We start from the raw sequence: 13,401 nt of genomic DNA, 5'->3' as shown, positions 1-13,401 counted from the left end.
GGATAATTTCCTCCCTCCCTCTAAGAAAAGTGGGAGGCAGGAGAGCAAAGCAGACCCCCCCACCCCCGGATATGACGTATCGATAAATCCTTGACCAAACTCAGGAGACCGTTTTCATAAACGGGCTGTTTTCGATATTTTAATGAAGAGCGTTATAATAAATGTGGAAAATATTATATTTAATTATATGCTGAATGTAAATTCATAATTATTAGAATGCACAAACATTTACGGTAGCTATGTATAAACAAGTGTGTTTCCTGAATACAACTTCATAGAAAATGTAAGTCTTGTCTATAACTTATTAAAGTAAAATGATACCACCCAGCAGTCGTGATTCCGTCACTGTCTGTTGATTGTCATCTCCGTTTAACAACAGCGCACCCCACTGGTCACAATTTTAGGGAATTTGTTAGCGATTCTTAGAGATAATCATTAAGTTTATTAACACAGAGATGGATCAATATTATAAAAAACAAATTTTCAACTCACAAATGATTTTCCCTTTTATTTTAAAGATTTTTTTCATATACAACATTGTATTTACATGGTCTAGAATTATTTACACAAAATTAACAAGTGGCACTGTGTAGTTTGAAGTTTGGTTCCCTACAGGTGTCTTAAAAACAAAACAAATAAAATAAAACATCACTTTCTGTATGCAGTAACACTAACTGCTGCTCCGACACCTGCAAAGTGCTGACCTTTCCCAAGAGGCAAGAACTGGTTCCTTTACAAAAATATAAATCAACCAGCCTCAACCTCCCCTCAAACCCCCTTTTCCTTCTCCTCATCCATAGATATTTTACCATATTGACCCAAAACGACCCCATTATCCAATACCACAACACACTGAACAAAGCTCCACACCAGACATGAGCACTTACATTTGATGGCCCTGATATCCCCAAGTTGTGTATAGGTGTGTCATTTGCCTCTGAGGCTCACTGTAAGATAGATAACAGGATTGATGTGTGATCAAAGGAGAGGATGATTCTGGAAGATTGAATAAAAACAGAATGAGTCCATTCGATGGAACCCAAGCTGAGGGGGGAGAGGCGGGGCTGTTAAGCCCTCTGCATGTTTGGGATGATAAGTCACAAAGATTCAGGTTTTCAGGCAGGCTATCTCCAGACAGCTAACATGGTACCATGATAACTTCTATCACGGGGGAAGGGAGAGCTAATGTTTACATAATGATGGGGCACAGCCATAGCAGCACCAAATAACACACAACAGAAACTGCTGCATCACAAACACACACACACATACACACATCACAGAACTATACAAATGGCTGCACATGAACACATACACACACAGGCATTAAGACACTCTCTCTGACAGACAGACATGGCAGTTTGGTTGTGCAGTAGAGTGCATTGGAGTGGGTGGCACTGCCTCACCTACTGAGCCTGAATGGCAACAGGTAATAGAACAAAGCAAGAAACAGCCTCCACAATGAGGAGGGAACCTGAAACTATTAACAACCTGCTCCATTTCAGGAGCTAGTAATCAAAATAAGCACTCGTGTTGCCTGATGTTCTAGAATGAAACATGTACTGATTCAGTCTTGTACTATGAATGCCCAGCAGTCTGTACCTTAATCATTCTAGGCGATTATCATCTCCAATAAGAACAAAACAAAAGAATGTGCCTTGAAACCTTAAAAGTACCATTTTAATTATCAAAAAACGGGAGAGATTATTAGTCGAATACTCTTAGTGTTGCTGGCTTGTGTTCTCTACATTCTAAAAAGACAGACACGCAAAGAAAAACTGTGAGAAGCAGAAATAAAAGGTCAGTATTTCCCATTTTTAAGCTTGATTTATCTGGGAGATAGTTTTGATCCTCCTGCTCAAAACCCAGACGAAACTACGATACGCTAACCAGCTGGAAAGTCATGCCAATGAGTCCATTGCCAATCAATGGCACCTGGCTGATCATTGCAAGTACCAGAATGTAGCATGTTCACAGCCTCAGAGTTAGCCTGGGTTAGACAAAGTGCTCTTAGGTGTCTGTCTAATGTCAGAAATTCAACAAGAAAGCAAAACAAAAAGAACAATAAATTAAAAACACATTTTTTCCACTAAGTAAAAGAAGAAATAAAATAATCACACCACGGCTTCTCTAACTATGATTTTGTTTGGAAAGCATGAAGCTAGACTCGTACTAACACACTTTTGTTCAGTGGACAGGGTTTGACACAAACTAAATCACAATAAATACTCTTTGAAAAAAAGATACGGTTATTTCTCAATCAGCTAGAAGGACATTGAGTAAAAAGGCATGTCCGTCTAGCAGACTCACTGAGGGGGGAACCTCATTTAAAAACACTCCCTCCCTCCATCCATCCATCCATTCATCTATCAATCCACCTATTACTCCCTCCCTCCGTCCCTCCCTCCATCCCTGCCCTTCTTTACTTATGGCACTACAGCAATTCCATGTTTTGTTTTTTTTATGTTCGTACTCTTTTTTTGTTTTGTTAACCTGAACACAATGTCCCTAATGGTAACTATTAAACATAGTAGGATTCTTTAGTCAATGACTTTCTGTTGTTTTTTTGTCGGTGTAAAGTGCAACAGTGCTTTGTTCTCTCTGCTGGCCCAGTCTCCAGGGCCCCTCACGGGCGACCCCAGGGTCAGGTCCAAAGGGTCAAGGGTCAGGGGTCAAGCCGTTTTCACTGGTCACACTGGTAACGCTGGTCACACTAGCAACGCTAGCGTCCTCCACCTCCTCTTCCTCTTGCTCCTCCATTGAATCCACCACCTCCTCCTCCTCCTGCTGTTGCTTGTCTTCTTCAGTCTCTCTCTGGTAGAGGTTGGCCTTCAGCGGCTTGATCAGCTCCTCCTCGTACACCTTCAAGATGGCCTCACACACAAACCTGTACTGGCTCTGTAGAGAGAGTGAAGGGAGGGAGGGATGTTACACTTGAATCATCATCACAACCTCACTGTCATCAATACTCCAACCCAGTTATCTGGATGATGGGTCTAAACAGAATTCCAAAACCGAGAGACTGACAGACTATCGAGCGTACAGAGAGACTCAAGACATCACTGAAATAGATGAAGACATCGTTCGGAAGAGATAAGTTTCCATAGTGGACCTCCCCTCAAAAGATTCCCTGAGTGACTGACAAGCTGCTTCTCAGAATCTGATTGAGAAACATGTCATTCGGATTTAAGTCTGTAATTCTATGCGGGTCCAACTAAACAGATACGGCACAGGAGACTTACATGCTCCCCATGCCTGGAGAAAACCGCCGTTCATCCAGCCCAAATGGGAGTCTTAGGCCCATTGTTCAATGAACCATTGTTATGCCACAATAGTTTCATTCGTAGATGGTAACAATTGAACATTTACCACAGACATTAACAATAGGGAGGGAAAAGACAATCCCACTCAATCAAGGCGAGATAATCCTCTACATGGAGGGGAGGAGAGTAGACAGGGGAGGGGAGCAGGGCAGGGGGGGGGGGGAAGGGGAAAGGAAGAGGAGGGTTCTTACTGGGGTCTGGATCATCATGGCCCGCTGGTCCCTCATGGTTCGGACGATGTCAAGAGGATGCACAGGCTGACCGCACTCCATCAGACACAACGCCGTCTCCATGGTGATGAGCACTCCCGTCCGACCAATCCCCGCACTGCAAAGAGGCGGAGAGGGAGAGACAGACAGGGGGACGAGAGAAAGGGAGGAACAAAACCGAGATCATCCGACTTCCCGAAGTAGGCCACTTTTTATGTTCCCATCAATAATCGTTCCGAAAGCCAAAACCACCAATGTCTTCAAGACCAATGTTCAAAGTGACAATCAGGGCCCGGAGCGTGACCCTGCGTAGTCCCACCTGCAGTGGACCACCATGGGCTCATCCTTTCCGGCTCGTTTGCTCCGCACCAGTGTCACAAAGTCCAGGAAGTCTGTGGAGTCGTCCGGAACCCCGTGGTCCGGCCAGGCCAGGTACTGGATCTGAGTCAGCTCGCGGCTCTCCTCGCTCTGTAACCAAGGCAACCACACAGACCCAAAAGACAGTCAGAGGTGGCCATCCATCCACGCTTCCATGGTAACACACAGAACAGGCGGAACGAAAAGGGAAGCTGCCACGTGAGAGTTCCATGGTAACAAAGATCCGGTATGTGCACTGCGCGAGCCAGAAAAAGAACAACCCACACAGGTCACCATGGAAACACTCAGAACAGCTAATCCTCGCTGGTTAAAAGTGGTTGCAACTAAAACAGCTTATTTGAGCATGCTCTCCTATCGTCACTTCGCTGCTCAGACTAAATCATTTGACTTGCGGTCACGGTCAATAAAATCCCCCCTTTTGGAAAGATGACAACACCCACAGGCTAAAGACCATATTCCATCAGATAAAAAGCTATCGGATTTGCTCCCCAACAGACTGGATGAAACCCCCAGATGATAGGTGCCCTGCGGAGGAGAGCGAACGCACGCTACCTCCAGGTGTGTGAGCGTCATGTCCCTGACCAGGAAGGCACAGTTGCCCTCCTCGGCGTGACAGGCCACCTGGAAGGGCCCGTAGGTGGCGCTGCAGTCTGGGTTGGGCCAGTACTGATGACACTTGACCTGGGGACAGGAGACAGGACCAACACACCATCAACGACGTCAACGCCTCCCCGCCGCCGTCCAAAACGACCCTCCCGGGAAGCATTTGTGTGTGTGTGCGTGTGTTTGGTGCTGACGTACCCGTCCTCTCTCCACCTGCGTGGTGAGCATTACCACCATGGAGGAGCACTGTTCCCACGTCATCTGCCAGAAGTCTGGGCATGTGTTGGGCAGAGGGCCTTGGCACGCAATGTACCGGTTGATCAGACTCGACGCAGGGATCTCCATCTGAGAGGCGAGAATACAAAAAACGGGTAAGATTTTCTGTGTGTGCGTGTGTGCGTGTGTGTGTGTGTGTGTGTGTGTGTGTGTGTGTGTGTGTGTGTGCACCACTGGGAGAGGAGGAGTGTGTGGGCAAGTGAGAATGTATCCATTTCAAAAACCTTAGCGTGTACGACTGATTATCGGTCCGAGCCAGCAAGCGTGACGGCTGTTTTAGCGCGGAAGAACAAAGCCTTCATCACAGGTGTGGGAGGAGCGCAGGGTTCTAAACAGGACTGGCAAAACAAAGACCCACTCACGTTGATGTAATTTGCATTGACGTAGTCATCTGTGCTTTTCAGTATGACCCGAGTGGCATCATCTAAAAAAAAATTAAAATAAAAAATATGGAAGAGAAAGAGAGGAGAGTTTGAATGCAGATTCACCAACTGAGCCGACAAGGACTCCATCATAAACGTATCTCTAAAGACGTCTTGTTGAGGCTTGAGACTCATCCGGAGAGCTACTCACAGGGCGAGATGTCTCTGTAACGGTTTTTGGAAATGTTCTGAGGTAATTTGGCACACAACATGGTCATCCCGGGCTTCTTCCTGTAGAGTTGCTGTGAGGGGGGGGAAACACACAGAGGACGACACAGTGAACCACCTCAGCCCCGCTAACTAAACACAGCTTGTTGTGGAGGACGGAAGCAGGCGGGCAACTCATGGAAACATCTGAGAGGGGCGGTCTACATGAAGCGACAGTGGAACACGCCGGAGATAGTCCGCTCTGAGTGCGAGGACACAATCTCTGCCTAAGCTGCTTTCACCTGCTGTGCAGGAAATTCATAAAAAGACCGCAACGTAAGTGTACACGCTGTACACATGAGCACGGAGAACAAATAAGCACTCCAATAGAACTTGGATCTGTGTGTCCTATATCACCTCATAATAACACACAGGGGCAGGAAGTACTTAAGGGCATTGTGCTGAAAACAGGAAGTCATCAGACTGCGGATGAGGAAATCATTGGAGCGGCTCACTCAGGAGGGCCACAGCACCTTCATTATGGAGGCTGCTGGTTCTGCCTTCACAACAAAATCAAACAACGGGGGGGGGGGGGGGGGGGGGGGATAAAAGGGAGAGTGGCCGAACCAGAGAAGTTGGTACTTACGTCAAACTGGGCCAGTATGGCGCCGCTGGCCAGTCCCTCCCTCAGGGTGGCCATGGAGTCCCTCCAGGCGTCCTGGTCCAGATGGGACGGGTCCTGGGGACACTTCTCTGGGATGTACTGGAAGTCTGGCTCCGAGTCGGCCTTCTCCTCCACTACATCGTAGATGGCTGCACAGACAGAGGGGGACACACACACACACACCAGATTTACCTCCAGAGTTACTCCGACGTGACTCCGCTCGCTGGGACTAGAACGACATGACAGTGCAACCCGTTCCTACAGGGGGAGCCAATCCTTCGTTTTTCCACGCGAGCCCTCCCTCCCTCCCTCCCTCCCTCCACCCCAGCCGTGCCGAGCCTCACCGTTGGGTCTGACCAGCAGGATGAGTTCTCCAGAGTGGCTCTCACAGCTGGCCTTGATGAACATGACCACCTGGTCGTGGGTGTGGTCGGAGATGTCCCGCCCGTTGATCAGGACCACCTGATCGCCCTCGTTCAGACGGGGGACGCACAAGTCCGCCTGCAGGTGGACAGGAGAACAGGGGGGGGGTCCACAGCATGGATGAATACCGCTCCTATGAGTCCTCACTGCAGTCACATCATCTTCCCAGCACTCTGGTTAAGACTTCCAGTCAGTGAAGACAAACACAGCCAGGTACATTCTCAAGCACACAGAACAGTTGCCTTCTATTTTTACACGATGAGGTGTTTCAGACTAGGAGTGAGGTGATAGAGGCGGGGCTGATGAAGAGAGACGGATTACTTACAAAAATCTCTAAAAAGACAAAGAAGGATTGTCTGAGTGCCCATCTGTGTTTACGCGAGGATATAGCTCAGGGGTTTAAAAGCCCCCCTGTACAGTACATCACCGATAAAAGGTGTCTGCTGAATGAACGTGAAGTTTGTGCGTGTGTACATGCGTGTGCACGCTGTGTTGCCATGACGTACCGAGGTGCCCGGGGCCACCCGGGACACGATGATGGGCATCTTCTGATCTGCACCTCCCTGGAAGGAGACCAACACAGGTTTACACCTCACCTCCCTCTCCAACCCAACGCATCCTCTCGGACCTTCCCCACATGAGGCTGAATCCTCTCCAGCTGCGGCCTTCAGCCCTGGTCCTCAGGGCCCACCGGCCTGTATGTTTTACGTGTTTCCCCTGCTCCAAAACACTTGATTAAAACGAAGGGTCGTTATCAAGCTCTGCAGAAGCTCGATGATGACCGTTCGTTCGGGTCAAGTGCGTTGGAGGAGGGAAACACCTAAACAGGCCGGCGGGCCCGGAGGACCAGGGCTGAAGCCGGCTGTTCTCCAGTACTCGGGCGCAGTCGTCCCGTTCTCACCTTGACGTTGAAGCCGAAACGTCCGTTGTCGTCTGGCCTCATCTTGATCAGGACCAGATTGTCATGAGGAACAACACCGTTCAGCTGCACAGGGACACAGGACAGTCAGTCCCATGACAGCTTGGAGGGCAGCTTATACAGTTTGGTCATAACGGTGACTCAAACCTAAAACCTTGAGGAACAGCCTGTGGTGGGCTTTTGGTCAGGCTGTTGGTGTTCAATGTACCAATCTAGTGCAAACGGCAATCGCATTACCCTTGTGGCCACTGTGAAAAAAGCCCCGGGCGGTAAAAGTGACGGTTGGGTGGTCTTACCGTGGTCTTGTCGGTTGCCACGGGGACATCATACATCTCGTTGATGTGGTTGTCAAGGAGACTCTGCTGGGAGTGGGCCTGGATTATCTGGCTCATGTTCTTCCTCGACTGCTTGGGGGGGAGGGCCGGGGGTGGGCCGTCCACCGTCTCTGGAGAGCTACACACACACACACACACACACACACATTAGTTCCAGCACACCTATGACAGATGACACCATTGTGAGTCATCCAACATGAATTCTACTCCCCAGATGAACTGACCCTTTCTCACAAAGGGACAGCGTGAGCGTGTGTGTGTGTGTGTGGATGCTAGAGGAGGCCTGGTCCAGTCACAGCGCACGGTGTTGGCTTGGCCTCCTGTGAGGGCAGCTGGTGTCACAGCACAGGAGTCACGTAGGGGCACTGAGGGAGCAGGGGGGGGGGGGGGGGGCACCGCTGAAGAGACAGGCGCTCCCAGCAAACACACACACAGCCTCTGAGGCCAGAGAATGGCTAGGTTGTGGTAGGTGTCCTCTAGCAAGCACCCTTTCTGCTCGAAATAATGGACACGTTACAGAGTGTACAGGCCGGCCACGGACCGGACCCCATTAGTTTTCCTCTAGCTATTGTGACGTTTTTATGATTCTACGGAGGTTTATGCACCGGCTGTGGTTGCTGATCCCAGTCCCAGCTCAGGCAGGTCAGGCTGAGGTCAGCCAATCAGGTGTTTTGCAGGTTCATGGCTCATGTGAACACAGGAAGTATTCCCTAACATCTCAGCTCCACCGTGCTCTTCAGAGAGAACAGCCTTTCTACCGCCTGCCGTTCTCTCCTACCCGAGGTGTGGCTAAGTGACACAGAATATGGTTGTCTTCATGTCTTTAAGAGAAGAGAGCAGGGTGTGAGTGTGTGTGTGTCACGGTGATCCAGCAGCAGTGCATGCACTCTGAGGAAGAGGGAGCAGGGTGTGTGTGTGTGTGTGTGTGTGTGTGTCACGGTGAGGAAGAGGGGGCAGGGTGTGTGTGTGTGTGTGTGTGTGTGTCACGCTGAGGAAGAGGGGGCAGGGTGTGTGTGTGTGTGTGTGTGTGTGTGTGTGTGTGTGTGTCACGCTGAGGAAGAGGGGGCAGGGTGTGTGTGTGTGTGTGTGTGTGTGAGTGTCACGCTGAGGAAGAGAGAGCAGGTGGTTATGTCATCTTCTGGATCAGTGACAGAAAGATGAGCAAACGGCTTGGCGGGGAATGTGTGCGTGTGTGTGTGCCTGTCAGGCAGGAATTAAATAGCCGAGAAAGAAAGTGCATATGGTAGTGTGTGTGTGTGTGTGTGTGTGTATGACTGGGTGGTATTGACAATGTGTAGGTGGCAGATACATGTTATTTCATGCTTATTTCAAGCTGAGATGTGCCCCATTTCCTACTGTAGTGCATGGTAACGGGCCAGGCGCTGTCAGAGAGGGTTTAGGATAGTGTGCGCTGATAACCCCGTACTGGTACAGTAGCAGTGGGGTACGTAACAGACCCCAGGGGTAGTCAAGGCCAGGGCACAGGTCGAAATGTGTTTAACAAACAAACTAACACTCTCTCTCTCACACACACACAAACTCACTCTCCTTCTCTCTCACACACACACACAAACTCACTCTCCTTCTCTCTCACACACACACACAAACTCACTCTCCTTCTCTCTCACACACACACACAAACTCACTCTCCTTCTCTCTCACACACACACACAAACTCACTCTCCTTCTCTCTCACACACACACACAGACTCACTCTCCTTCTCTCTCACACACACACACAGACTCACTCTCCTTCTCTCTCACACACACACACAGACTCACTCTCCTTCTCTCACACACACACACAGACTCACTCTCCTTCTCACACACACACACACAGACTCACTCTCCTTCTCACACACACACACACAGACTCACTCTCCTTCTCTCTCACACACACACACAGACTCACTCTCCTTCTCTCACACACACACACAGACTCACTCTCCTTCTCTCACACACACACACACACAGACTCACTCTCCTTCTCTCACACACACACACAGACTCACTCTCTTTCTCTCACACACACACACACACAGACTCACTCTCCTTCTCTCACACACACACACAGACTCACTCTCTTTCTCTCACACACACACACACACAGACTCACTCTCCTTCTCTCACACACACACACAGACTCACTCTCTTTCTCTCACACACACACACACACAGACTCACTCTCCTTCTCTCACACACACACACAGACTCACTCTCCTTCTCTCTCACACACACACACACACACAGACGCACACACAGAGACCCGGCTCCCCATGCCCCCAAAGCTGTAAACACATTTTATTGCTGCTTTTCAAAGGCCTGCCTTTCCATTTAGGCTCATTAAATGACATTTGGAAAGGGTGTGAACCGTCACTGAAAGCCACACACACACAGTCAAACCATAAAAAAGCAGCCGTTTCAGCAGCTGGGGCAGACAGCATGGCACTAGTACTGTCAGCCCCAAATTAAACTGTGGCTTGTTTGTGTTGAGTCTGTTTGTGGGAGATTTTAACAGTGGAATCATATTATGCAGAGTCATCGACTCTCCGGCTAATGACCAAGAATGGCGATGTGTCACAGGAAAAGACAACTCTCCCACTGTTCAAGTGTTTATTGTCTTTGCTGAGCGGCGGGAGAGTGCGAAAGGCATTAGGGCTGGGTAACACTCGGTCGAGCCCAGAGTGTCTTTTAGGGCGCTTCGTTCGACTCACGGGGTGGAGTCCAGGCTGATGCTGTTGGCCTGGGTGGAGGAGGCAGACTTGTGATTGGAGAAGACGGGAAGGCTGGGCGACGTGTGGATCACATGGTCCACCAGGTGGCCGATGGACGACGGCCGCGTGCGCGTCCCCTCCTGAGCGAACAGCGACTTCCTGCTGTACCAAAAACACAGACGCACGCTGGTCCCATTTCGGCCTCACACACACACACACACTAGCACAGCGCCGGGACCCCTTCGGATCGACAGTAAGGTGTCTAAAGGGGGGGGAGGGGGGGTGCTGCTCACTGATTGGGCGTTCCGGGCGGCGAGCGCGTGGGCAGGCTCTGGGTCTCCAGGCGCTCGTCTGATAGGGAGTTCCGGCTGACCGTCTCCCAGTCCGTCCCGCCCATCAGCTTCCTGGCCAGCGGCTTGCTGGGCGACCTGCACAGACAGCCAGTAACGGTGACTCTCTCCGACATGACACGGGAAGCAAAAGGACGCCGGCCTTAACTGTCGGAAGGGACAGTCTCACTGAGCATGTGTGGCTGTGAGGGACAGAGTCGGGGGCTGGGCGGTAGACAGGGTCACTCTGAAGGCCAGGTGTACACGTCTAGCAGCTTAGAGCCAGGGACCATGGGGGGGGGAGTGATGACGGCCCCATCAACGTGCTCATCCGTGCTCGCCTACGCCCGCAGGGAACACGAATGATAGGCAGCTAAAGAAGAGCTAATTAGACTTCCCTCTTCTCTATCCCCACCCTGGCGCGAGGCAGAACAAGGGACTGGCTTCCCGTTCAGGCACGGGCTGCTCTTTCTTTGGCTAGCTGGTGGTAAGCCCTCCCAGGCTGAGGGGCTTTGTGGTGTGTTCTCTTACCTGGCGAACACGCGGTCCTTGATGCCCTTCTCCTTGCCGTACTGCACCGACTGCACCTCTGTCCGGCCGCTGCAGAGCCAACGTTGAAAGGACGTTACGTCAATGTTGGAGCGGCGTTCAAAGCCAGAATCTCCAAAACAACTATCTTCTGTCACTCGTGAGTCAATCATGCACGACTCCAAAACTATTTCAGCTTTTCACAATTTTTTTTGTTGGGGGGGGGGGGGGGGTTGAAGCTTCTTTGTGATCTTGGCTGGGGGAAAAAAATGACCATCTGGAAGATCACCTCAGCGCAGCTAAAAACCAGGTTGCAATTATTCCCAACCATCAACAATGTGAGTTGCTGGAATATATTTCCAAACATCATCCATGAAGTGAAACTAACTGAATAATTGAAAACCTACATCCCCAAAATGACCATAGGAAACCCCCCAAAAAAAGTATTTCAGAGGACTGTCAAAAACAAGTTCTGTTTTTTGGGGGAGACATCAATAATTCACATATTCACCCGGCAGTGTGTACACAATGAGCATCCGCTAACCCAGTTCCCCATTCACTGACGAATGATTGCACTGGCTTCTCATAATCTAGCAAACATTTTACAGCTTTTCTGCCTCAGTGGAAGATACAGTAGGGTTCCAAGTATGTACTGTGTGTGCGTGTGCAAGAGAGAGAGGGTGGCGCCCCCCCTGTGGTTCACAGGGTGGAGCACGTGCCACACAGGCTGCAGCGTTACCACAGGGGACCGGGTACGACTCCAACCTGGGTCATTTCCTGCAAGTCAGTCCTCTCTCTTCCTCCCTCTCCTGTGTCTCTCTAACTGTCACTATAAAATAACTGAAAATACCCCCCAAAAAATAGAAGAATTTGGAGAGAGCGGGCTGGGAGCCCTAGCCTTACCAGTAGCGGAACTTGGAGCCCAGGGTGAAGTAGTGGGCGAAGAAGTTCTTCTGCGCCGGGACGGGCCGGTCCAGACGGAAGAAGGTGTGGTGCTCCACACAGGCCTTCCACAGGTTCTTACAGGCCCGGTAGTTGACCATGTTAAAACCCAACAACGTCTCCCGCGTCTCGTTCTGGACGGCGAGGAGGGGGAGACGAGAGGAACAGGAAGGTGGAGGAGAAGGAAACGGGGGGAAGAGAGAGAGAGAGAGAGAGAGAGAGAGAGAGAGCGAAAAAAATAAAATAAGTGTATGAGTTGGGGTTCCTGTGTACATTTGAGGGAGAGGGTTATTGGTTTAGGATTTCCAGCTCCTATCTGCCGGGGTTTGTCACACGAGGACACAGACAGCAGGGGTGCGTCTCTGTCTGGAGGCTGTAAACACAGCGTCTGCTCTGGGGTGAACTGGGGACTCCTCATCGCTGACTGGAGAACGGTCCACAGAGTGAAGAGGGGGAGGGAAATGAATTCACTGGTTTGTTTTTGCTTTTCTTAAAATGTGGGCTGTGACCCACGCTCACATGACCAGTCCAATCTCCCTTACTCAGCCCCCCCCCCCCCATCTACACATTAATAATCCATGCTGACACCATTGAGGACAGGCTTTTAGTACAACTGCTTTGGATAAAGAACTTCCCCATATCTATTATTAAGTCTGTCTGTGTGTGTATGTGTGTGAGTGAAATAGGGGTGGGGGTGTTTTTGAGGAATCCATCAACCATGCAGCACATATGTGCACACACCCACACACAGTTGGATTAGCATAAAATTAATGACTTGAGGTAGCGAGAGGGTCAGTAGCTTATGGTCAGCTGTTCCATCAGGTCTGGGTTATGGTCACCGTCGTTGCGACACATTGACCTTTTTCAAGGCATCCTAGAATGCGGCGAGGATCCGATTTCCCCCACCTTAATCCCCAGCATGCACACACAGATCCTCCCCAGGTTTGAGTACCCACCACTTCTCTCCTCAGCTGGATAAAGAACTGCTTGCACTTGAAGGAGATCTTGACGATCTTCAACCTGAGGGGGGGGGCGGAGACAGACGCGACAGTGAGTGTGTCTGCGTGTGACAGTCGAGGGTCCCCTTCACGGCAGCAATCAAAAGCAGCACAGCTGACAGGAAAATGTCTCCCGATCAGCCTTCTAATCCCCTCCACCCCCCCAGCCCACCTCCCGCTCCCACTACTGC

The 13,401-nt window shown here is 50.3% G+C and overlaps 1 protein-coding gene across 2 annotated transcripts; it reads right to left on the bottom strand.

The window, feature by feature from the left end:
• Nucleotides 1–493: 493 nt before the first annotated feature.
• ptpn4a (protein tyrosine phosphatase non-receptor type 4a) lies at nt 494–13,308 on the bottom strand. 2 transcript variants are annotated; one of them, XM_062456832.1, is made up of 17 exons: nt 13,169–13,308; nt 12,174–12,346; nt 11,274–11,342; nt 10,707–10,841; nt 10,414–10,575; nt 7,661–7,817; nt 7,347–7,430; nt 6,952–7,008; nt 6,367–6,523; nt 6,005–6,171; nt 5,363–5,453; nt 5,152–5,213; nt 4,712–4,858; nt 4,463–4,591; nt 3,852–4,000; nt 3,515–3,650; nt 494–2,898 (listed from the first exon to the last, which is right to left on the bottom strand). In XM_062456832.1, exons 2-17 carry the CDS (start codon nt 12,311–12,313, stop codon nt 2,659–2,661), a joined length of 2,082 nt encoding a protein of 693 aa, XP_062312816.1. In that variant the 5' UTR covers nt 12,314–12,346; nt 13,169–13,308; the 3' UTR covers nt 494–2,658. The 2 variants fall into 2 exon arrangements, with proteins under 2 accessions (XP_062312816.1, XP_062312817.1); XM_062456833.1 differs by having other exon boundaries at nt 10,414–10,572.
• Between the last annotated feature and the right edge of the window lie 93 nt (nt 13,309–13,401).

The sequence above is a fragment of the Osmerus eperlanus genome, chromosome 3 (assembly GCF_963692335.1).
Source record: "Osmerus eperlanus chromosome 3, fOsmEpe2.1, whole genome shotgun sequence".
NCBI lineage: Eukaryota > Metazoa > Chordata > Actinopteri > Osmeriformes > Osmeridae > Osmerus > Osmerus eperlanus.
Note: the sequence above shows the minus strand (reverse complement) of the source record. Positions and strands in the feature narration are given on the sequence as shown.